We start from the raw sequence: 27,099 nt of genomic DNA, 5'->3' as shown, positions 1-27,099 counted from the left end.
ATCCTCATCATCACCTTCTTCATCATCACCATCATAGTCATCAACATTAGACTCGTCACCATAATCATCATCATCATCATCATCAACATCATCACCTTGAACCACTTGCTGATGAGCAGCATGAGCAATCACTTGTGCAACCGAAGTGGCTATAACAAGTGTAGAAGTCATGGCACTGACTTGACTGGTACTATCTGTAGTAGTACCGACGACATCCGTGCTCACTATGGTTCCAACAACCATAACTGGTTCATCACCAATATCACCAACACGGCTATCACTTGCACCCTTCTTTGACGATCTAAAGACTATCCCATCCAGATTGCTTTGATCTCCAACTCTTCTGGCGTCAGCAACAAGGTTAGCAAGAGCATATCATTTCTTGTTGCTTTGCTTAGTTCCTTGTTCTTCACCCTGTACCCATCCTCTAAACGTCTTCATCAGACGTTTCATCAAGTCCTCGACATCGTTATCAGTCATTCTCATCACTTCAGTTGCAGCAAGATAACGATTTTCAAGACCTTCGTTGATAACGTCTTGATCGTTGCTGAACAGTCGTTGCTCTTCAATCTCTTTCTCCAATTGCTCAATCACATACCTGAGCTCCACATTTTCACCAATAAGGGTGCCTACATTCCTTGTAGAACTGGACTCACCCTCCAACAAGCTAACCCATGAACCAAGCATGTCAAACTCAATCATGGCTTTGTCAACACTCTATTCTAGCTCCCTCCTTAGGTTTTGAGAAACGTTTGAGGACGAAGGAAGATCAGTTTCAAGGTGTGAAACCCTTGATTGAAGTCTAATCACATCATCATGACGTTCTGCATTCTGCAAGGACTCTTGAGTAGCCAATTGTTGTTGATTGTCCACCCGCTTTTGTAAGTTTTTCAGTCTAGATGTAACAACCCTATATTTGGGAAAATAATAAAATGAAATTTTATTATTAAAGAGGGTTGATTATTCATTTATTTAGATATACAAGTGGGCTTTAAAATACGTTCACTTTATAAGAGTGGGTTAGTATGGGCTTTATAAATATGAGCTTGAGGTCCTTGAACCTTCGGTATAAAAGCCTTAAACCCTAGATCTGATACCCTTTCCATTTTTATCCAAACACCTCAAGAAACACAAACTCAAAACGCACATCTCCATATTCAAGGTGCAGTATTTATAAGAACGATCCAACTCGTTTAGTGTTATTTATCTATCAAGTAACAAGAAACAAATAACAAGGAACGTTCAAGATCGTATTTACAAGGTACGTTTCATAGCGAAAAGCTTGTTCATTTATGTTTGGTTCATTAGGAATTTTAAGATCAAGTTAAATAGGGTTGATAAACGGATAAAAGAAAGATTTGAATTTTAGTCTAACCAAGATCGGATTCTTGGTTAATAATAATAATTAAAAGAAGACAGAATTACAGATATTTTCCTTTATGTTTATACCAAATTTCACTCATTATCCTTTATCTTTAAAATTGATATGTTCTATCTTTTACGTTTACAAATCTAGCAGCGTTTGTCCTTTAGCCCTAACTCAGTTAATTTTTCTCGTTAAGTCAGGTCATGTGACTTGCACATGAGGGTAAATTGGTAAATTCACCAACCAAAATTAAAAATAATTTAATAAATACAAATAATAGCATATCCCCTTTCGTCATCTCTTCACCAAACCTCAGCCCATCACCACCGCCTGCCAACCACTTGTCACCACCACCTGCCACCACCGTCTGCCGACCACCATCATCCATCACCGCCATCATCCACGACCCACCTATTTATAGTTTCAATTAAATCCCTAATTTCAGACCTAAATCAAACTGAGGTTAACAAGAACATCGAAATGTGCAAAATCTGTTGAATCCAATCAATTGAAGAGAAAAACCTATATTTAACAACCAAATCATAAATTAAAAGATTGAATAATTGTATCGATATCTCACTACGACTTTAATTATATGAAAGAAAAAAGAACACAAAATTCACGCCCAATTTAGGCATAATACAACAAACACCCGAAATCAAACATAACAGATCAAACCCTAAATTAATCATCGACATTGTAAAGAAAAAGATCTGCTAAACCCACCATCTCCTTCACGACTATCATCCACCGTCACCATCAATCACCACCGCCGTTTGTTCCCACACGGCGGAGCCCTAGCCTCCATGGTTCTTTAGGTTGTCGTTGCCTTGGAGAGATAATTGAATAGGGGTTATGAAGGAGAAGATATAGGGTTCTTCAAGTTGTCCTTTCGGTTTTCTGGTAGCCGCTGTCGAACGTGTAACAACTATTCCGGTGGTGTGGTGGCAGATTTGAAGGTGTCGGTGGGGTGGGGGGTGGTGGGACGTGGTGGTGGTGTTGATGGGTGTGGTGATGGGGGTAGGCTGCAGAGAGGAAGAGAGGAGAGAGATAGAGAGAGTGTAGTGAGAGAGAGCAGATTATATATATATATATATATAAATATATATATATTAAGTTTATTTATTAAAAATTAAAATGTTTTATTTTTTTAAATATATGAGTATAAAGACCAATTTACCCACATGTGCAAGGCACATGACCTGATTTAACGAGAAAAACTAACTGGGTTAGGGCTAAAGGACAAATGTTGTTAGATTTCTAAACGTAAAGGATAAAACATATCAATTTTAAAGATAAAGGACAATGAGTGAAATTTGGTGCAAACATAAAGGATAATATCTGTAATTCTGTCTTAAAAGAAAGAAGGAAAGAAAGAAGAGAAGAAAAGGGGAAGGAAAAGTATGGCTGGAAGAATATTAATATAAAGGAAATCAAATCCAAAATTAAGCTTGTTATAGAACAATTGGTTGAGTCACGATGGAAGTGAACTGGTCGTCTCGTGTTCGAGCCTCGCTGCTAGCGAACTGCAGCATATTATTTTTAGCAAGGGGGACATCGAACTCTGGGCTTGCTTAGCAGGCCCATATCACCGAAACACGAATAACCAAGCCCAATTAACAGAACAAGCCCATAGCGAACATGATCCAAGCTAGATTAGCGAACAACTGTATATGAAGGATTTAAGCGTGTAACTGTATATATGTAGGTGAGTGGTTAATTCATTGCAGTTAGAAGTGGGTATCCTGAGTTCGAGTCTCCCTAGAAGCGAACCTTTGTATTATTTTCTTTTTTTAGAGAACACCGAACAAGCCCAAACAAAACCCAAACCCGGACTCCGAACACAGAAACCCGAACAAGATCCGAAACCTGATCCACGAACCCGAACATTCATATCCAAGACCCGAACAGTGAATGGGCTTGGCCCAGGTCCGAAAGGGAATGGTGGGCTTGGTCCAGTCCATATACAACATATGGGCCTGTTAGGTCTAATCAAGTTAAACGAGCTGCTCCAAGGTTTATTAAAAGTTGATCCTAGTTTTATTAAATTGGCTAACGAACCTCGTTAAATCTAAGGAAATTAGAATAAAGTTAGAAGGGTTGGAAATCAAAGTAGATCTTTATTAGCGTGGTTGGTTAATTTAACTAACTTAGTTAACCCCGTTAACTTGGTTAAGCTAAGCTAACTAACCATGCTAGTTAATATGGTTTTGTTAGATCGGTTAACTAATACTTGTACGCTATAATAGTTAGTCGTGCTTAGTCAAGGAAGAGAATTGCTAATTCTGAACGCTTAAGGATCCAAGTGAGTTCTAGCCCCCTTTTTACCTTTAAACTTTTTGGGGTCTATATGCATACTCAAGAAAAAAGATAAAAGATAAAAATGACACGTTTATATGAGATAGTAAATGTGTAAACTAATAATAAACATAATTAATTCTTTTATGTTAAATATGTATAAAGAAAGTGAGTAACTTATGACGTGGACATCAGGGGGGTCGTAGTACCTTATACCTGTCCACATCATCAATGCTCGTGGGTTGTACGCAAGTGCATATATGATAGACGTATGTTCCATTACGGACATGATAGTATGTTAAGGAAAGTAAAGCACGTGCATGAATGCAATAAAGGACTAAAAGCCTATATTGTGTTCAACGCATGTGATGTTATGTTAGCGTGGTCTAATTATAGATACAATGTAATAACTGATAGAATACTATAATATGTGTAAGATGGTCCATTTATGGATACAAAGGATAATGTGGTCAAGTTATGGAAACGATGGTTAGATGGTCCAATTATGGATACAAAGGATAAAGTGGTTCAATTATGGATACAATGGTTAGATGGTCCAGTTATGGATACAAAGGATAATGTGGTCCAGTTATGGATACTATGGTTAGATGATCCAGTTATGGATACAATGAATATATGGTCCAATTAGGGATACCAAGTACGGTAGTTAATAATTAAGTGCACGTATGTGGTATGATTGTTTGGTTTGATAGTTAATGAATGTATATACATATGTTGTGTGATTGTTTGGTCCAGCTATGGATACTAGGAGAATAGATAACATATAATGAATGGTGTACAAGCTCCGATATGCATTGATAAGATAAGGGTAAGAATGTAAACGAATGTGAACGAAAAAAAGGTCATGTAAATGGATCTTCGGATGCGAATGAGTTATGTGTCAATTGTTTTAAATTGATCATCTGTGAAAAGAAAGAAATGCTAGAACTCACTCAGCGTATAGCTGAATTTTAGTATGCATGCAGGTATGGTTGAGACGTGGCGAGCTTGAGGTGTGTATAAGACTATTCATATTGAAGATTAGTTAGTGAAAGAAGTTTATTATGTAAAAAGTTTTAGTTTCCGCTGCAAGTTGTATATGCTTCCGCTATAATAAACTGAGTTTATGAGTAAATCCAACGCCAATATAGGGAACCAGGACCGCGGCCTTACACCAGAACCTTTGGCTCTCAATCAGGGCTCTGTCAACATCCCTATCTTGCTCCAGTTGAGCAACTCGAGCCGCCAGCTCGTCTCTTTCTTTCACAACTCACTCATTCATAGCCTGTTGATCCTTGACGAACTAGTTTTCTCGCTTCACCCCCCCTTTTTTTATTCCTCTATTGCTCTAATCCTATCGAGGATAGGATCCCAAAACACTTTAGATTTCCTTGGTTTTTCACTTGACAAGGGAATGATAGATATGATAGGGCTTTTGGAGGTGGAGAGGGGGTGTGGTTGAAAATGTTGGTTGAATGGTTGTTTGAGTAGGTATACTGATGGTTTGGGTAGGCAGGGATGTGGTTATGGTTGAGGGTAGGTTAATGGGTTGGGGATGTTGGTATGGTTTGTGAGGTGATTTGGTTGTGAATTGATGAGGGGAAGGTGGAGGTCCAAAAGTATGTACCTTTAATTTGTGAGGTGAATTGGTATGTGGGTGAGGTAAAAGTTGAGGAAATCCTAGGTGGTGAAAATGCTTGATGTGTAGGCTCGGTGATGGTTTGGGTGGTGGATATGGGTAGGTTTTCTAAGTTGTATGGCAATGGTTCATCTAACGTAGAAGGTGAGGTCTTGGGAGATGTTATTGGTTCATCTATGAGTGTCCAAGAGGAGGTGGATTTGGTTTTGGTTTTTGTTTTGGTCTTGGGTTTGGGCATTTTAACTTCTTTTTCTTTAAGTTTTTCTATTGTGCGGGCTAGGGTGGTTGGGGAAGCTAGGTGAGGGTCAGTCTGTGTGGTTGTTGGTAGTGTGGTTGGCGGTGGTTGTGTCAATATCGTGGAAATCGAAGAAAAGATTACCTTAACAGATGTAGGCATTTTGGAAGGTGTAGACTTCTTGGAGTCTTTCATCTTCTTCAAACGTTTCAGAGGGCGCTCGGGCTCCTTATCTTCTTCAGCAGGTTCCTTTGATGACTCACCAGCCAAAAGGGTTGCTGACAGCCTTCCTCTTCTCCTTGTCATGACGTGTCTTCGTTCTATTTTCACCCTCAACATTTGTTTGAGGGTCACTGTCCTCACAATCTTTCACATCATCACCGCTTTGACCGTCATCGTCACCATCATCCCCACTATCATAATCTCCTTCTTTTTGCTCTGTCTCCTCACTATTTGGCTCAGTCTCAGCCATTTCACCAAACTTTGTATCAGGCTCTTGTCCTCGGTACTTGTTACCACTCCTCCCAACTGGTTCCAACATAGATTTGAAAACAATTTGTCTCACCATCTTTACATGATGAGGCTCAGATAGTTCAACAATGTTTCCCTCGTCATCAACTTCCTGAGGGTAGACGGGTCTTGGAATGTTCTTCAAGAGATCATCCAAAATCAGTTGAACGAAGTGAGGATACATTCTCCAAGTTTTTTTCGAGAGCACATTTTATTGCATGCGCTGGAAGAAAAGTTTGGAAAAGATATACTTCACTCTGTTGGTTAAGCACGCCATTACCCTGACCCATTCAATCTTCAACTTTTCGAACCTGCCCTTTCCCTCAGACATGCAATGCGCAACAATATGAAACAAGAATTTCTAGTAGGCAGGCAGATGTCTCTTCTCACATGTACCCCACTCAACATCATATCCGATATCTTTAACGAATCATTCCAAGTCATTATTCTCCAACTTCGTAAAGAAATGATCTGGAGCATCTTTAATGTTTAATGCTCGTCTAATAACCTCCTCAGTGATTGTCAACTTTTGTTTGGCAACTACAGTGGTGATTGAGTTTCCCTTCTTCACTATTTTGGCATTTACCCAGAACTTTTCAATCCAACTACTATGTATCTCCAGGTTTGACCTATTGGGCCCGTGGGATTCATTATTATGTAATGGGTTCATGAATTGCAATTAGGGTTTAATATATTTGGTAGTTACTTGACTAGCAATTTAGGTTAGTCTATATTAACCAAGTTATGGTTAGACATTATAGTTTGTGTTGTGTGAGATGTAACCGAGTAGGGTTCATCTGGAGACACACACGAGATGTAACCGAGTTAGGGTTCATCTAGATGTAACCGAGTTAGGGTTCATCAAGAGTCAAACCGAGTTAGGGTTTGAGAGTTGTAATCAGGTTTTGAGTTAGATTTTTTTATTAATATAAACAAGAGTTATTTGTTTACATCGTGTTTGATTATCGATCCGGGACTTGAATTGGTGTCAGAGTCAAGTTCAAGAAATCGGTAGTCGACTAATTCGTCGCCGGAAGAAGGCCTCCCGCCGTGTGAGATTGATGCAGCCGTTGCCCGGAAGAAACTTTGACCGAAGACCGAGTTCATAGGGTCGTCGTTGCCGCTCGTGTCACCAGTTTTACTTCACGACTGAACAACGAAAAAGGTTCGATTGTTGTTTTCTCATCATCGTTGCAGTGTGGCTGTTATTGTGTTTTCTGAACGAAGAAGACGAGAACAAGTTGATTTGTTTTTGTTTTGGTTGGTTCTCTCACGATTAGAATACAAGGAGAAAGAAGTTTCTTTTGTGTTTTTCATATATTGGGTTTCGTAATTAAGGAAAAGAATTCTTTGAAAAATCAACAAGATTTGATTTTATTATTGTTTTATTTTGTGTGCCGACGAAGGAAACAAGAAAAGTTGGGTTCACAGGTTCTGGTTTATTTCGATTGTGGTTTTTTTTTTTGGAAAATATTTCTGGCTACATCACTAAGCATGTAACTCCACACATCAAAAGTTAAGCTTGTTTTAAGTTTTGGACCCTTTTCTAGCTCATTTACTTTTATCAAGTTGGCTTTAAATGGTTTACCGGTTCTTGAATAAGATTCGTATCATAGTAAATTGCATCACATACGTTGCGAGAAAGATGAACGCATGTTGCAATTATCCCTTGCCAAATCTAATCTCACTACTCACTAGAGTTTAATTTAAGTTATCAACCGAGATAAAGCACTGAACGGTTTTGTTTTTTACTATTCTAGAAAATAAAATTAAAAAAAAAAAAATCCGACTAACTGCATTAACCATGACAGTGAAACCATAGAGGTCCCCACCACCATGTTTTCTAGTAATGTACTTGGTCTCGTTTTTAGATTTTGTGACAAGTATTGTGACCTCTTTTCATTTGTTTTTGAAGTTAATTGTTACTTTAAATTTTTCATGTGGCGCTACCTACGTATGCTATAAACTGGAAATACTATCTTAAAAATCGAAAGATTAAAATGCCTAGTAATTAAGCAAATTAGTCTGTTTACGTTTTTCTGGGCCAAAAAATCCGATTTTTTTTTCATGTAAGGTCGATTTTTTATATTTGTTTTAGATAGTCGAAATCTCGGAGACGGCCCTGTATTCTCACTACCCTTTTCATAAATGCTTGTTGGTACGGCCATTGTTCCCCAACCCGTATATTCGGATATCAGACGTATGTTGAGATTGTGTTTGTATGTTTATTTGATGAGGAAATATGTAACTAACAGTATATGGTTAAAAAATTGCAGCATGGACATAGGTGACATTGAAGGGATGGATGGTGAGGCCGGAGTGGCTGGCATGAAAAGAGATTTTGATATATTGTTTATTTAGTTAATCAATATATTAATTATATTAGAGTTAATGGCCATTTTCGTCCCTGTAGTTTGCTACTTTCGCCACTTCGGTCCAAAATTTTTAATTTTGTCAATTTAGTCCTTATAGTTTTAAATATTAGCCAATTACGTCCCATCCGTCTAACGGCATCCAGCTATGCCGTTAGTTTAAGGGTATTTTTGTCTTTCTCCTTTTAATTTTGAGTTAATGGTCATTTTAGTCCCTGTGGTTTGATATCTTTGCCAATTCAGTCCAAAGTTTGAAAATTTGTCAATTTAATGTTCAGTTTAATTCAGTTTTTTTTATTTTTTATGTTTTTTGATTATAACCCTGAAGAGCATAATTCAAGCCCAAAACCATCGAGCAACCTCAAATACTGGTATGCATTTACTCTGGTGACAACAGTAATCATACCCCCCCTATATTTAGTTTTTAGACATTTCCTAAAATCTTCTCCACGGTGGAATTCAATGGTAAAGTGGTCAAGGTTTCCCTGAAACCGAATTATATAGAAAAAACTAAAAATTGTTTTGTTGATTAATGTATAATAGTTGATTACGACCCAGATTTCGTTATGATATGTTAATCTCTAAACCCTAAATATTATGCATTCATCAAAGAAACGATTTTTAGTTTTTTCCGTACAATTCGGTTTCACGGAATTGCTTTGACCACTTTACCATTGAATTCCACCATGGGGGAGAGTTTAGGAACCGTCTAGAAACTAAATACGAGAGGGGGGGGTATGATTACTGTTGTCGACAGAGTAAATGCAGACTTGTTTTGGGCTTGGATAACGCTCTCTAGGGTTATAGAAAAAAAACTGACTTGAATTGACAAAATTTCAAACTTTGGACTGAATTGGCAAAAGTATCAAACCACGGGGACGAAAATGACCAATAACTCAAAATAAAAGGGAGAAAGACAAAAATACCCTTAAACTAACGGCATATCTGGATGTCGTTAGAAGGATAGGACGTAATTGGCTAATATTTAAAACTATGAGGACTAAATTGACAAAAATACAAATTTTGGACTGAAGTGGCGAAAGTAGCAAACCACAGGGACGAAAATGGCCATTAACTCATTATATTATATGGTAATATGGTATATGTATATGAATGCAACATTTTGTGTCTCTATGACAAAATTGCTACTGAATACAGATATAATATTTACATTATGTTATACATAATGATAGCATACCTTGGGAGAAAAAGAGAACCCAAGAGTTGGGGGAACCCGATCAGCTTATCACATCAATACCTAACTCGGATTTAGGATTTTCATCAAAGCTAGGCTGATATATATAGTGAGGTTTTTAAATTGTAAGAACACCAATTCCAACAAAACCGCTAGCATCGTATTAACAATGATCTGAAATACACCCAGAGTTTGTTATTTTAAGATTTGAAAACCCATACCCGAAGCAATAGAATCATAGCTACTTATTTCTTAATTTGAGTATATCTATCTTTGTTGTGTCAATTTAAATACCCAACACTAAACCAAAGGTCTGGTAAAAGTAGGAGCTTGTCACTTTATGTAGCCTGGCATATGAAAAAGGGGGGGAGTGCGGAAAGGAAATACAGGTTACAACTAGCATCAAGCCCATCCCCGGCAAATACCGTAAATATTTTCTTTAGGGAATATTTAGACTACAAATGGGCGATTTGATCATGTACTATTCAGTATTCACCCTCATATGTGTTCCATAGATCAGACCAACCGTAAAAAAATTTCAAATTTGTCCAAAACTATCATATAAAACAATTCTATCCATCATACATTACACCTGCAAACTCTGTAAGAAAAAAAAGTACAAATACAGTTAACAAAACATAAGAACAAATCCGACCTACCAAACGGTAATTTCTGCTGGTTACACCTTCACTATACACAGATACATTTTTCGGATTTTTGGCTTCTGTTTCCCTCTTTTAACTTTCCCGGGGTTAAAGTTTCTTTTATCTTTTGTCTTCTATTGTGTCAGGGTTCAAATTTCTGTTTGATTTAATTTTTCTTCAATATATCCGAACTCGAAGGAGCCCAGGCTGAGGCTCAGAGTAGTCAAGGCCCTCTTCTTCCAGCAGGTATCTCTGAACAACAACAGGAAGTCTAGCTGGCATGCGGGTTCCTCTAGTGTGGTGGCCCGATCCAACACATATGTACACCTGTAGACACTGATCTGCTGACCTGGCAGCATTTCTCAGCATTGTGATATCTCGTTTTAATACATGAATTGCTTCAATTACATGTAGCCCTTGGAGATCTATTAACCTCTCATGTCCTCTTCTTCCATTAGCGTGCATAACCGGACTCACTGGATTCCTACACGAATATTAACAAGAAGGGTCCCACAAACAAATGATTTAAAGTTAAGTGACAAAGTGCATAAAGTTTATACATGTGGTACTTTCATTCTATTTACTTATGAATGGGTCGATTCAACTTATATTTTATCTCTAACCAACTATGTAACGAAAAGGAATTTATTATTGACCTATTATTTCTCCAATTTAATTGACAATCTTTAAATTGGAAATTGTAAACAGAATCAATAAACTTTAACTATGAAACTGTAGGCTGCAATCATGACACATTATCCGAATAATGGATTCAATAGAGGCTCAGAGCAAAACTAAATTGTATATGGGTTCATTTGGGTCCACCTAAAATTAGTCAACGGGTTAAAATGGATACCTTATTAATACGGGTCAGACTGGGTTACCTTATATTAGTCAGCGACTTAACGGGTCAAAACATATAACTATTATAAAATTTCTTAACTTTAAAAAAGGTCTAAATGGCTTAGCACTTAGCACCACCCAAGACCATTGTTTGTCTTCACCTACTTGTCACCACCATCACTGGTGCAGCCGCCATCAATACTCCACCGCCGCTGATGGCACACCCACCATTGTCGCCTTCACCCGCCACCGGGGCGGGGCGGACACCCTTTTTTTCTCCTAAAACGACACATTTTAAACCAGGGGTAAGGGAGATGGGTATTTTTTTTTTCAAAAATGACTTATTTTAACCATGGGGGTGGGGTGGGTACTCTTTTCCTAAAATGACTTACTTTAACCTGGGGATGGGGTAGGCACTTTTTTTTCTAAAACGACTTATTTAACCCGGGAGTGCGGGACTGCGGGGCGTGTACTTTTTTTTTCTGAAACAACTCATTATAACCCGGGGGTGGGGGTGGGTACCCTTTTTTTCTAAATGACTCATTTTAACCTGATTACATTTTAGCCAAACCTATTTTGACCAGAGTCAAATTGATATCTCTTTGCAAAAAGGCCCGTACTGACCCAAATTCATTTTGCTTAGAACCATTTTGACCTGAATTCATTTTACTTATAGCATGTTCTGACCCGTAACCTGAAACCGGCCAGTTTGCTAGCCTATATGAAACTATTAATTTTGTTTTCTAAAATAAACTTCCTGATAGTAATAAGACAATGCAAACAAAAGTTCCTAGACTCATGGAGATATAGAACAGCTTATAAGGTATCATGCTTGCATATTCATCATTCGAGTCTCCAACAATTATTCCAGTAATTACATATCCGATTTGCCCTATGGACGAATATGCAAGCATACAATTCATGCTTGTTTGAGTAATAGCAATGAGATTCCCTAATATCATGCTAAGAATAGGTAGGATTTCCAGAATAAGATACCATTCGCTTGATGAGAAATAGAAAGAAATATCGAAAATTCGAGTGGCTGAAGAAACGCAGAAACATAACTAACCTCTCACGATAGATAGATTCTTGAGCTTTTACATGAGCAGCCTTCATTTGCATGTTGTGCAGTTGCCCCTTCACACTTAGTTCCTTAGCTAAAGCCTTGTGTCCAATAAGGTAAGCCTGACGTGCCTATTATTATCGGTTGTGTTTTATTTCAAACGGGTCAAACCAAACCAATAAATATCGCTAACTGAAACTTGAAATTGACCAATATCTACTTGTAACAAATATACCTGTTCAAAGTATGCATTGCGTAGGCATGCATGATCACGAGCTTCACCAAGCATCTCAGAATACATATTTGCTGTGATATCAGCAAAATAAAGCATTCGATTAACAAAATGATGACTTTAACAAATAATCAAATATTGTATTTCATCAAGAACATTACGGAATGCATCTCCAGTTTCAAGCCAGACAGGAGCAGAACGGGCTGAACTCCGGTTAGCCAATCTATCTCCATATTTCATCCTTCCATGGCCATCATAATAAGAGCTGGTCAAATCACGAGAACTTCTACTTGACCCAATGGTGGCATCTTGATAAGGGTCTCGGTTATGTTTCTGATTAAAACCACCATCTGCTTGAAGCTGTATTAAATGATTAAAAAATTTTGTGAATGCAATTTCCGAGCTAGATGATAAATTGTCTAGATTGCAATAAATTAGCAAATAAAACTAGAACAATATGGATAATAGAACAATGGTGCATATGATGGTTTGTGGTTGTTATATGATACTAACTGAACTGTATATGATTAACCAACTCATTAAAGATGTGAAGGATATACCTCAAGCTGAGCCAGCCTCTCAATAGTCAAATTCAAGTTTCCTGCATTTGCAAAGTAAGCATCTGCAGGACTTTCAGCAGTAGAACCTGCAAACTGTGAAGCCAAAAAGTCAAGAGGGTTGACTTCCGTACTCTCGTGTTGCTCATTAAGCATGTCATCTGGGTAAGCATGCCCACGATCACCATTGTAGGAAGGCCTGTCTCTGACACCATTGACCAGCTGTTGGCCTTGCATATCCCATGGTTTAGCAGACAAACTTTGAAAACTAGAAGAAAGTGGATGATGAGATGATTCCTTTTGAAAATTGTTCGTGAACCGTGCTGCTTCATTAACATCTGCTAAAGACAAAGTTGACAAACGAAGTGCATTAGTTCCCAGAGAATCATCATCTGTTGCAACATTGAAGTCAGGAGTGATGTCATCAGGTAGTTTGTGACGCCAATAATCCTGTTCCTCATCATCTGAATTATGTGACACAGATGACTCCGATCTATCTAGTACTGCTTTCCCTAGTGTTGTAGTAGTACCAAAATTACCAAAACTTGAAGATGCGTCAGGAGCGCCAAGAGTTGCAGAAGGTGATCTTAAAGCAAATGGAACAAATTCTTTTGCATCTGGATTTAAACGTGTAGTTTTGCCTGTTGCACTAAGTGTTTTGTCAATAGAAGAAGAGCCTTTGTTGAACAAGCTCATCCTTATATAAGATCAAAAACTAAAAGGTATATAGCACTACTCTAAAATCAACCTGCAAGTTGCAGATTGCCTTAGCCAAAGCCTGCAAAACACATATCTTGTATCATACTTTACTCACCATTATACCAACAAATAAAGAACTACAAAACTTAGTGTTGTAAACGAACCGGACGTCTGGCAACCGTGAACTTCGTTCGATTAACTAAACGAACAAACACGAACAGAGGGTTGTGTTCTTGATAGATTTAAGCAAAATTATTAAGTATAGAACAAAAATATATATGAGTATTACGTGATCATTACTTTAAATGTAAAATGAAGATATGAATAGGAATGTTAAGACAAAGCCGGTAGCCGTTGGCACAGACCATTCGTTTACTGGCTAAAGTTAAGGTCCAGATGAAAATGCCTAAATTATAAGCAGAATAATAATAATAATAATGAAATATTCAGCAAGTTGTAAGAAGTCCTGATAACGAGTAAGAACAATTGAAAGTTATGGATACATGAATCTGTGAGTGTGAATAATATGTTGTACCTTGGCGGAGGTGGATGATCGTATAAAATGGATCCATATCCTCCGATGATGATTACAGCAGTCAGATAATAATAATAATAGGTAAGAAGAAGAATATCATATCACAGTCACACAAGATAGAAGAAGATTCAGGTAGGTTTACTTGTCATTATTTTATTTCTACCTCTTTTTTTTTTTATTTTTTTTATTTTCTTATGGAACAAATGTACTCACTCCATCCAATACACTCCACACCTCATACAAATATGTTACTTTTTATTTTCATTTTCACGATTTATTGGTACTAGCTGGTAGTATTTTTTACGATTCTTGTTTTTAGGCTTCTTGTGATTTGATATATGGAAAAAAATAATAATGAAAACACGAAAAAGTATTTTACTAAAGAAAAAAAAAGTGGGTAAAAAAGACTAATTAACAACGGTATATAATTTTTTAAGATTTTAATAAAGGTAAGGGTAAAATAGTTATTAAAAATTGTTATAAACTAAATAAGTCGAAATGGAGAGGAAATGCGCAATCTAATTTCTAGACCAGGTAAATATGCAAATGAAGATGGTGTGAAACGGGAAATATCATTGAGTTTTTGGACCGTGTAGACACGCAATTAAGAAGATTTGGAAAAAGAAGACGTGTTATTGACCCAAAAAGTGAAATTATCCATCAAGTTGTGTGTAAAGTCTTTAAAACTCGATTTTTGTGAAGCTTTTAGTTAATATTTTTTATAATATTTGGTATATAAAATCACACATAAGTGACTTAACTGGATTCAGATGAGATAAACCACTTGCAATGTGGGTACTCTTGGTAATAAAATACGATAGAATTACTTTAGATTCCTTGTTTATTTTAGTTGGAACTATTATTATTCATTTGGTTTTTATGTAATTATTAGTATTATTTTCTGTTCGATCCTTGTTTTTTTTTTTTTTGCCACTGATAAGTTACATCAACACTTGTTTATTTACTTTTGGCTGGTCACTCTACAACAATAATTTCAGTTTGCCTTGTTTTCATGAAAAGGTGAAGAATGCCTTGGTGGTTTTTTACATTTTGTTATAATTGATAAATATCTTTGAACATTTAATTCACACAAATCTTATAGTGAGTTTAACAAATTGCTGTTCTGGTAAAGGCCATACCGCTATTCTAAAGGATCAAAATACAACAAAATCTACGTTCTAAAAGGTCAAAAAACTCACATACGTACATTAGTGTCTACAAGCATCACTATCAAAACAGTCGCTCTTTTGTTGCCTCTTTTGTCCCAAAAAGAGACAACCTATAAGTTGATCATACTCTTTGCGAGCGAGTGTTTTTGATATCTCACTGATGCTGCTCTTCAATTCTCAAAGAGACGAGTTCACTTTCGTGTTGTGCTTGTTGACCTTTTGACTTTAACTTCTTCGGGAACCATTTGCTAACGCTTTCAGGTAACCTGGAAATAACCATGAACGCAAAAATTAAAAAGCTAAACCAACACTTGTATTAGAGGCTCCGTATGCATTTTGTCCATAAAGTTATACTTTTTAATAAACAAATAGTTGTCAATGATACATTTGTAATGGACCTCTTGTTGTCTTAACACTTTGTCTGTTTATTAAGTGTAAATGCAGACTTACAGATCTAGTCTTTCAAAGAGCGCACGTCGTACCGAAGAGTTGAGCCCGTATGCTATTGAGTTGAAAAGACCCTGCATCATGTTGCAATGTAATGACTAATGAATACCAAAATTTTGATATTATCCGTTTGAAGTGTTAAGTAAAAACATAACCTGAATCGACCAATTAACCAGTACATGGGTTGAAACTGTCATATCTAGTTAAAAGATAAATAAACTAACAGAAATGGAGATGTGATTATTTACCATTAGCACGGCCATCCCAACATCAAGAATAGAAAGCCAGAAGATCTTATGGCCCGGCTCAATGAAGTCATGAATATGGTTGACCGTCCCAAAACTCCACGATCCTATAAGAATGAGCGGATAATAACCCCATCGGTTCAAAGCCTATATGTAAAGAAAGAAGGCCTCTTTAGGTTTTTATAAACAAATACTGTCATATTCAGTTACACAAGTTATATTTATTCAATACTAATCTACTATAATGAATCAAATAACTTTTGTTCAATACGAATACACCTTTCAAGAGTTTCGTCCTGTTTGAGCAATTTATTTATAGCTATTTATTTTATTTTGTTCATTAGAGAACATAACCATTGATCCATTAATCACCTATTATAAAAATAATGAAGAAGCAATACCTTCATATCTGCTCGTGTATCTGATTGGGGCCCACGATCTGACATGCCCACTGCCATCTGAAGTTTACAGAAAGGGACTTAGAACATATTCAAGCCATCTTTTTGTTTCTCACACAAACAAAAGCTTAGAGTAATGTGAACTTACACGGGTTACATTGTTCAGCATGCGTATAACTTGAAAGTAAGTGATCCCATTGAAAAGAATTGCACCCCACAGAGGTGCATAAAAGGTAAAGAAGTGATCCCATTAAACATGCATGATCATATACTCTGGGTTTCAAGTTTCAACAGCCGATTTCTACTCTACATTATATAATAGTAGTGCAAAAGGGTATGTAGATTCTGGAACAACTATGTTTCGTTCAAATGTTCAATCATGGAAATTTTGATTACAATGATTTAGTCTCATCACTTTGTATGAAAGAGTACTTAAATCACCCAAAAGAAGTACAGTCTAGTTTATTTCAAGCTGCTCATGCAGCTGCAAAGTGTATCATAGGTCATCAAATTTTACACTCTCACCCCTTAGTTCAAATGATGAAAAAGTGGCAAACAAGGTTTTGACATAACTAACCCCTTTAATTGTCCTTGTGAGTTGTGATAACTTAATTTAAGTGATTTTAAGCGAGAACGATGCCCTCTAAAGAAATCAAGATTCCAATCAGCCTCGTGTAACATGTCAAAATCCAAAAATCATACGAGATTTAACTTTAATGTGGGCATATTTTAAAAAACTATCACTTCAATCTCTAGTGAAGTTGATCACTTGTCCATATTCCTTGAGTGGTTACAATCATTCATCAGAATCGGTTTGTACTCTACTGAAAAGAACTCAGGAAGTAGAATCAAGACGAGGGGTCCAAACTCCAAATGATGATAAATTTCAATACAACTATCTACCTTGCATTATTTAATTAATTTATTATGATTGTACATACAAGTTTGAAATATAGGACATTAACCTACTCATCACTTTCTACGTTGATAAAAGTGTAAAAGAGGACTTGAGATATTCAACGACCTAAAAACATCTCAATAACCACTATAAGAACTCAACAGCTTTTAATTAGCTTTACAGATGTCTAAGACTACCATAAGTTGAAGTGCAGTCTCTCCTAATGGTATACTATTATAGCTGCAACTTATTTAAAAAATATATATTAGGACATAGGGTCTAGTCTAGTTCCTCATATATGCACAGATTGCAGACCCAGCACACAACCATATATTTTTGGAGACACATGAAACAAGGGTACCAGAGGAACATGTAAAACAGTGGCGGCACTAGTAAGAATCCCTTTTGGATATTATTATCTCAAAATTAGTTTATCGATCATGATTACATGTGAATATGGAATCGCATAGCAGAAACAAGAGTATAAGAGAAGTATGTAAAACAGAGAAACCAGAATAGATATCGGCAATGATCAAAACCAACCAGAACTGGTTTACTAAATGGGATCGATATTTTTCTAGAAGTGACTCAAACTATGCAACGGTGGGAGTTGAATATCATTTAATTCTCAATCACTTTGCAAAACGAATAGAAGATAAACATATTTCCAAACAAGAGAAATAAAAATGGAAAAAATGAACACCTCGTACTTGCCTTTCCTGTTCGTCCAGTTTCTGTCCAACACCATGCAGCTACACGACCTATGTTGCCTACATGTCCATGTTCATTACCAATTGATCTTAAGACTGTCATAACAACTGATGTTCCTGAGAGAAAAACCGACGTCAGCCTTCATAAGTTAGAAAAGTGAAATGACCAAATGTATCAGTCTAAATTCATTTAAAACTATGAACTCATATACAACTCTGTCATGCATCCAATCTAAAAAACAGTGCATACCCCAAACATACAAATTCAAAATCCTCAACATCAGTTTTGTGCTTGACAACTGTACGATGAAGAGTAAATGCAATTGTAGTAGTCCAAAAGCAAGATGCCACACAGAAGAAATGAGTGCTGTAGCCCTGAGCATAACAGAAGAATTCTTTAGATGGATCACTGCATATATAAATATAACCATGTCAGCAAATATAGCCCAAGGTAACCAGAAGAATCATTGAGATGGATCACTACGAAACATCCATACCCAACAATGCTGAAAAAGCTGCAAAGCATATCCTGCACCAAGAAGAGAAAAGAATGAAAAACACAAGTTATTACCCATCTGGTAAGTGATATGTAACATACCAATCAGAGCAACAACGCAAACGAAAAGTGAAAACAGGAAACAAGAATTTACGTGTTCCGGTCAAGGTGACCTACGTTTACGGGTTGCAATTGGGGTTTTACTCATATGCCTGTTGATCCAGGCAGAAAGACACCGTATTTATAATTATTGAGAAGAAACCTAAATTGTAGTAAGAAAAACAAAGTTGATACAAGCAGTACGTATATGTTAAAATGAAGGTTTAAGTGAAGCATAATTAGGGCAAAGTGAAACCAAAAGCGATCTGAATATAATATAATAGGTAAAGAGGTTGGTTAGTTAGTTACTGATAGAGCTAGGAAGAAGACTAGCTTGAAGGAGAACATGCGAAGGTCTTTAAAGCAGAGGTAGCAAAGCACTATGAAACCGGAACCTAACAGCGACAGTGTCGATGCTCCACTGTTAACCGCCGTCAGCAAATGCCCTTCTCCACCACTTAAATTACCTAACACCGCCTCAATCGTCGTCGTCATTATTATTACTTGCCACTTATGATTTCAGCATCCCAAGTAACCAACACAAATTAAATTCCTTCTTGATGGGTAAGGAACACAACGACGATCTCGCGTATTAAGTGATCTTTAAACAACTATGTCAGGTGAATACTATAAAAATAGAACATGGTGCTTCTGAATCTGAGGTTACTTTGTTTCAATCAGACTGATTATGTTAGATCCACATCAAATGTTGAGTATACGTCCTAGTGCATCTGAATATGAGATTAAATGGTGTCGCTAGAAGGTGGTCAGAAAAAATGGTGTCGTCGGAGGAGCTTGAAGAGGAATGGTGGGTGTTGAGGGAGACAAGTTTCACAAGACTGATTTGGTGCAAACTTTGTTTTCCATGGATTTCAAAAACGACAGCTTTGGTTCAAAAGTTGTCTGAGCCGTCGGATTTGGAACACTTGGTTGATTTTGATTGGCTTAAACAAAACCCGTTGGCGAAGACAGGTTTGGTTCAAAACTTCTCTTTTCCAATAGTTTCGGTTGAACATTTATGAAATATTTCAATAATCTTGGTCATTTAAGGTTTATCTATCTGAAAATAGGCTATTTAGAGAATTTTCATTCTTATAAATGTAAACAATGATGTAACAAGTCATTGAAGGTCAACAATAGAAATGGAGAGAAACATCTAAATCCAAAGGCTTAAAAGTACATATCAAAATTGGAAACTAACCGTTGGGTGTTTGTTTAAGCATAAAAAAGCCTTCTTAAGAAAGCATACACAACCAAAATTGGTAGAGTGTCAAATCTAAGAGGATGAGGAATATACGTTATCTATATCAAATCACCATTTGTCTCTATCTATCTATCTAGCGGATATTCTTGGAAAAATTAGAAAACTCATGAAATATACAGATAGTTATTTTGACTACTTGACTAAAAATCTTATTCTGCTTTGATTTTTTTGTCCTTCAACCATTTAATATCAAACGTAAATACAAATGTAAAACCGTATGAAAAAGGGGGGGGGGGGGTTGAATAGGGAGAGCATGCATAATTTGTTTGTTTGTTCATCTATCACTTTTCGCGACACTAAAAAGGTTCAATCTTGTAACTTCTTAAGTCCTTATATTAAGCATCCATAACATTAACGACACTAATTTCTCACAAAATACTACAAAATTTCACCCATATAAAATACTAAAACATTGTATATAATACTTGTATATGAAAGTGGAGGAACCCATCATCTTGTCCGCTTCTCGTATGCAATTTCGAACACCTCATTCACAAAGTGGTTCGTCCGTTTTTTGTTTGGTTTTGTGGATGCTGTTGGAACTAATTTGCTACTTTTTAACTTATTTTTTTTCACTTACATAGAAAAGAAATGGTTCGATTTGTAACTCTTTATATGAATATATCATGTACAATTTCGTTCTCTATTAAGTTCTTTGATGATATGTTCCATTTATGAAACTTATTCTCAATTTCTCATCACAAATACTAAGTTTTCTTATAAGATTTATATAGTTTTTTTCGATCGGTGATTTCACAGTTAAGTTACCTCACTGCGCGAACACGCCGCGCCCCGCCACCCTACTCAGGCCAACTATGTTGACATGATCGGGATCCACGCTGGCATCTGAGTTTGGCTTGGCGATCCCGGTAAAACCCAGTTAGCTCACCCCGCCCGAAGGCACGATATGTTTTAATGCTCTGGTAAAATCCGGTCGGAATCAGGATTCGAACCCGGGACATCCGGGTCATCCATCATGTTCCTGGTCATTGGGGCAAGCCCCGCTGGTTAAGATTTATATAGTTGGTTGATATTTGAAAATTTTCAATCATATTAAACTATTTAAGTGTCCGTGCGTTGCTGCGCGTTTGCGCAAATTATCCCCTTGTATTAGGGATGGAAATGAGTCGGATTTGGGACGTGTTAGGTATTCCCAAACCCATACCCGTCTATTAAACCTTGTCCCAAACCCGTCCTAATCCCGCCGTGTATTTATCGGGTAATTACTCGTCGGGTTTCCGGGATACCCATCGGTTTTCAGGTTACCTATTAGGTTTTCACAAAATATTGGTTTGGTATTCTTGGCTCAAAACACATCGGGTTTTGACAAAATATAACTAAGCAATTATAAACAATTGAAGAATGATTAGCATAAATATAAGAGATGAGGCAGATTATGGAACAGACAAGGTCGTGCTAGATTCACGGGAAACAAAAAGGATGGCAAGCACTAGTGGTGCTAGGTCAGAGAATTGCAACTGTAATTTTATAACTTTTTTGTCTTAAAAGAAAATGAAAGTCATATAGAAGATTAAATTTTTTTTTTCTGAACGAGCAGATTTAATATTAACAAAGTTAATAGAAATTTTGATTGATATTATTTTTAGTAATTAGAATATACTATAATATAAAAACACACACACACATATGTATATAATAAATATAAAATATTTATGTCAGGTATATAATCGGGTAAGTGGGTTAATGTTATCGGGTCAGGTAATCGGGTATATGACAAATCTCATACCCGTCCCAAACCCACGAAGAATTTCAAAACTAATCACAAACCCTAATGGGTCGGGTATTACCCATACCAATTATGTCAGCTTTTGAGTTTTCCCATCGGGTTCAGGTTTCATTGTTATCCCTACCTCGTATTGGTTTGTTGAGTTTGATGTGGTGTGTAATAGGTTATCAATGTGATCACGTTGCCACATGTGCATATTGTTTGTTGGATTTTTTTTTGTGTGTGGGGGTGCACATTATGCATCTTGTTTTATGATGTATTTGTTAATAAAGTTGATTTATGGGTTTTGTGATTTTTAATCAACATAAATGATTAAATGTGTGTTAATTGGTGAGTAGTTAGAGTTGAAATTTAATCATGAGTTAAAGGAGAAACTCAAATTAAATCCATTAAGTTGTCGGTTAACGAACTTTAATAAGGGTAAAGTGGTGGGATGCGTGATTTGAATGTGCACATGCATACTAGCGTATGCATATATATTGGATAAGTGGTATTGTAAGTGATTGATATATAACTTGTAGAAACAAAAAGTTTTTATTTGAAGCATTACATACTGACAAGTAGCAATGTGATGAGAATTAAGAAAACCACTAATCTTTTGTGCTTATATGTGTTTCATAACCTTGCCACCACTATGGTTTATGAGCGTCCCGACGTTGCATGTGTTTTTTTAGATTTTATTTGTAATCGTTTTAACTTCTTTTAGTTTTTTTTACATATTTTCCCACCCATCAACGTTAATTTTTACGTTACGTATATATTTACATCTATAATGTGTTAAAAGTCTATTTGCATGCGTTGCAACGGAGCATAGTCGATATAGCTCGGAACATAGATGGTATGACCAAAACGACATGGTAAACCCTCGTGTTGTCGCAAATTGACTTTTAAAAAATTATTAAGAAAAAAACTTAATGGCCCTCATGTTTAGATTGGATTAAAAGTTTAAGACAAAACAAAATAATCCCATATTAGCATTAACAATTAGACAGAAACAATATGGCTTTTGAATAATTGTCCAAGACCATGTAAAGCTCCATATTTTCAAGTGCCTCAATGTTAGAAAATCTTATCAGTTAAAAAAAAGTGAGGGTGGGGAGGAGAGGGGGGGGGGGGGGGGGGGAATGAAAGAAATAAAAATCGTATAATGTTAAAGACACGTCTTCATATACAGATTTTGTTTTCCTAAAATTGATTAAAATTTTAGTTTTCCTTGACAGTTTGCTTTATCCATCTTACATTCAAACAACATCAAGTTCAAAATAATGATCAATAAACAAAAATAACTGCACATTAAAAGTCAAATAAAATTGGTTTACTACAAAAAAAAAATACAAACCTAAAGTACCCCGTATAGCCACATACTTCATATCGTTATACAATAACCTAAACTCTTATCACACCTTGGTTGTGAGACAGGAAAGTAAAAACCTTAAAAAGCAGACCGCATAGTTAAAAAGATATGAACCAAGGTCTTTCATTTCAAACTCCTGTTTCAAATACTCGATTGCCTTTTGGAGCTCCTTAGGAGTTCCAGTTATATTCAAATCATCAACTTATACGGCAACTATAACAAATTCAGATTATGATCTTTTTGTAAAAATGCACGGACAAACAGAATCATTTTGTAACCTTCTTTCAACATGTGACATTTGTCAATTTATCGTATTCATATTTGTATTTGTTTTTGTTGAACCGACCCGTTTTGTCATTTCAATATACTTGTTTTTGAAAGTTATCAATTTATATCATGTTCAATGATTTAAAGTTCGTTTAGATTCATTTTCTATTCGTATTGTTCAATTAACGAATCTCTGAGCTATAAAAGTTTATAAAATAACCAAAGATATTAAAGTATATAAAGTTTTATCTAGTTATATATATTTATAAAGATCAAGGGTTAAAAGTAAATAAAGTTTAAAATTAGTTTATAAATATTTAAAAAGTCAAGGGTCCAAAATGTAACAATAAATAATAATAATAATAATAATAATAATATAAAACCAACTCAACCCAGCCTGTCCCCTTTTCCCACTTTGGTTTTCAGGCGGATCAAATCCGGCGACTCCGGCAACATATGAAAACGACTGTTCGAGCTCCGTTTGACCCGTTAATCTAACCTATACTTCGTTTCCACTAATATTAAACATTAACAAACCATTTATTTCATCATTAACGATATAATAAACTCTAATTAAGCACCACCAATCGGAATTATTATTAAATCACATTAACTCGTTTGAGACACCAAACGATCCAATTAAAAGTATAAATAGGATGTTAAGCTTCGTCCAAACGTTCTGCAACCATTATATTATGCAAACGAACCCTTGGTAAACACTAACTTGTTCACCCACATCCGATTCCGGCCAAGCTCCGTTCACCGTTATTCCGGCACTATCCAAGGTATTTATTACATGGTTTTGATTCGTTTTAACCCGAATAATGAAACCCCTAACATAAATCAAACACAATCAATAGATTAGGAGAATTGAATCTAGGGTTTGTTCAAGGAAGAAGATGAACTTGAGTTGTTATATATATGTTTCTGTTTCAAATCTTATAACACAAAAATCAGTTTGGTCCAGTGGTTAAGTATGCTTGCTATGGTCATGAAGACCCGGGTTAATAGTTTTAATAAATCAAATATATGTGTATAAATCATTATAAATTAAATAAAATTATTTTAAATTAAATAAAAATTGTTTTAGATTATTTTTAACCTTTACAATCAAAAGCCCAAACTTTTACAAACCCTAGACATCGTTAAAACTCGCAAAAATAAATATATAGAAATATATCGGTGTTATCATCGTGAAATTTATAAGTTCTAAAAGACAAAAATTATACTAAAACAAATAAACATACCGGTAAATGCTAAAATTCCGAAAAAACTATTATTTCATCTTATAAGTAATATTATATTATTAACTTGTTAAAAAATCCGATAGACCAAATTATTAGAATACTTTAAAATGTGTAAAAGTATATATATAAACAATAATGCATGAACTTTAAAACCAACATTTTATTTCCATTGTTTAGGTAGTAATTATCGTGTTTATTATTTTAGCTCGCGAGATTTGATCCTTCGGTTTCATATAATGCGCTTTCTATTTCTTTTCCAAGTTGTCATCCAATTCCAAGGTGAGTTTCTCGCACCCCCTTTTTACTCTTTTATTATTTTGGGGGTAGCATATGTATCCTACAAAAACGCAAATGCTTACGATTTTTCTTACAAACAACAATTCATTACATGGACTTGTGTGCTTACTTGTTACTTGCTCAATATTACTTGCTCATGGGTTACTTCAATATCGTATGATCATACGCCCCCCTTTGCGCTCAAGACCTTGTTGCCATGAGTGGAAAATGACCTCATTATCCGAGTATGTTGGTGCACAATCCCAACTAGAAAGGACCTTATTTGCTTTTCACGAGTTTTCATGGAATTGTATGATTTTTATGTATTATATAAAAACTGTGTGAACTCACCAACTATTAAGTTAATTGACATTATTTTATGCATATGTTACATGTATGCTTATTAGAGGATGAAACAAGAGAAGACGCTAGACATAGGATTATCAATAATAAAGTGTTTGACTTGTTTATTTCCTTGAAATTTTTCTTATTTGCAAAAGTACTTGTTATTTGAATCATCAATAAAATAATGATAATATTGTCACTTAATAGTGTCACATGTGTTTTGGACAATCTGTACGTCACACTCGGGCATATTCCGCTTTAGCCGGGGTGTTACACAACAAATACTCACTAAGGCGATTATACCATATACGCCCAGATTGTTTTATCCTAAATAATGATTTGTTTATTTAATTGAAAGATATTCCCGAGAACTTGATTTACATGATTCTGGTAGTTTGAATCCTGCATGCAGTTTCATGTAAATTTATGTATCAAGTGAGCCATAAAGGCAGGCTGTAACAACATCCATTAGACGCATATCAATCCATTGTTGTATTACCAGACTAACAAGATAACAAAAAGTCGTTGCATCTATCACAGGAGAACACATCTCCTCATAATCAATTCCAGGTCTTTGCGAAAATCCTTGTGCTACCAATCGTGCCTTGTAGCGTGTAATCTCATTCTTTTCATTACGTTTACGCACAAAGACCCATTTATAACCAACAACATTTACACCTTCAGGTGTTTGAACTACGGGACCAAAGACTTCCCATTTCGTAAGGGAATTTAATTTGATTCAATTGCGTCTTTCCATTTTAGCCAATCATGTCTCTTTTTACATTCATCAACAGATATTGGTTCATGATCCTCATTGTTTTCCATTATTTCTAGTGCTACATTATATGAAAATGTGTCATCGATGTCGACTAGGTTTCGGTTCCATACTTTCCTAGACATGATATAGTTTATTGAGATATCTTCATTTTCAGTTACCTTATGTTCGTCTTGAACCATCATTTCTAGCGTCTTTTTAGGAGACACTTTTTCTGGCATTACTGTTATCTCGATTTGACTATGCTCATTATTTGCTCCTTTTTTCTTTCAAGGATTTTTGTCTTTGGAACCAATTGGTCTGCCACGTTTTAGGTGTGCATTAGATTCATTACCAATATGCGGTGGCCCTACTAGGACATTGATTTTGATTGGAGCATTAGCTGCCGGTATATGTGACTTAGTCACTCTCTTTGTGTCAGTAAATGCATCTGGTAATTGATTTGCTATTCTTTGTAAATGAATTATTCTTTGAACTTCAAGTTAACACTGTTTAGTTCGAGGATCCAAATGAGATAATGATAATTCATTCCAACATATATCAACTTTTAGTTGCTTTTCATCTCCCCTCAATTTTGGGAATGCTGATTCATCAAAATGACAATCAGCAAAACGAGCCGTAAACAAAAATCTCCTGTTGTTGGCTCTAAATACTTAATAATATATGGTGACTCATACCCGACATATATTCCTAACATCCTTTGAGGTCCCATCTTTGTACGTTGTGGTGGAGCTATTGGAACATATATAGCACAACCAAAAATCCTTAAATGGGAGATATTTGGTTCCTGACCAAAAACCATCTTCAATGGGGAGGAAGTATGGTAACTCGTTGGTCTGATGCGAATTAGTGTTGCTGCATGTAAAATTGCATGCCCCCCAAGCAGTAACTGGTAATTTTGATTTCATAATCATTGGTCTTGCAATCATTTGAAGTCGCCTAGTAAGCGATTAAGCAAGCCCATCTTGTATGTGGACATGAGGTACAGGATGCTCCACACTTATCCCAATAGACATGCAATAATCATTCAATGTTTGAGATGTAAATTCACCAGCATTGTCTAACCGAATTTTCTTAATGGAGTAATTTAGGAAATGTGCTCTTAACCTTGTGTATTGAGCAAGTAGTCGTGCAAATGCTATATTACGACTTGATAATAAGCACACATGAGACC

The 27,099-nt window shown here is 35.9% G+C and overlaps 3 protein-coding genes across 3 annotated transcripts; all 3 read right to left on the bottom strand.

Annotated features, from left to right (window-relative positions):
* Positions 1 to 10,137: 10,137 nt before the first annotated feature.
* On the bottom strand, positions 10,138 to 13,650 carry LOC143631277 (polyadenylate-binding protein-interacting protein 7-like). The gene is made up of 5 exons (XM_077100088.1): positions 12,958 to 13,650; positions 12,559 to 12,757; positions 12,401 to 12,471; positions 12,172 to 12,296; positions 10,138 to 10,743 (listed from the first exon to the last, which is right to left on the bottom strand). Exons 1-5 carry the CDS (start codon positions 13,648 to 13,650, stop codon positions 10,437 to 10,439), a joined length of 1,395 nt encoding a protein of 464 aa, XP_076956203.1. The 3' UTR covers positions 10,138 to 10,436.
* Positions 13,651 to 15,210: 1,560 nt separating this feature from the next.
* On the bottom strand, positions 15,211 to 16,697 carry LOC143631266 (G-protein coupled receptor 1-like; the record flags this gene model as incomplete). Its single annotated transcript, XM_077100082.1, has 5 exons — positions 15,211 to 15,623; positions 15,808 to 15,878; positions 16,053 to 16,196; positions 16,451 to 16,507; positions 16,596 to 16,697. Coding segments are annotated over 5 exons (486 nt in total), but the record flags the coding sequence as incomplete, so codon positions are not given.
* A 207-nt stretch (positions 16,698 to 16,904) lies between these two features.
* On the bottom strand, positions 16,905 to 19,147 carry LOC143631265 (G-protein coupled receptor 1-like). The gene is made up of 5 exons (XM_077100080.1): positions 18,960 to 19,147; positions 18,553 to 18,584; positions 18,306 to 18,464; positions 18,060 to 18,195; positions 16,905 to 16,931 (listed from the first exon to the last, which is right to left on the bottom strand). Exons 1-5 carry the CDS (start codon positions 19,143 to 19,145, stop codon positions 16,905 to 16,907), a joined length of 540 nt encoding a protein of 179 aa, XP_076956195.1. The 5' UTR covers positions 19,146 to 19,147.
* Positions 19,148 to 27,099: the final 7,952 nt, after the last annotated feature.

The sequence above is a fragment of the Bidens hawaiensis genome, unplaced genomic scaffold, assembly GCF_021521415.1.
Source record: "Bidens hawaiensis isolate Kalapana, Puna unplaced genomic scaffold, B.hawaiensis_p1.1 tig00006055_1, whole genome shotgun sequence".
NCBI classification, from domain to species: Eukaryota; Viridiplantae; Streptophyta; class Magnoliopsida; order Asterales; family Asteraceae; genus Bidens; species Bidens hawaiensis.
Note: the sequence above shows the minus strand (reverse complement) of the source record. Positions and strands in the feature narration are given on the sequence as shown.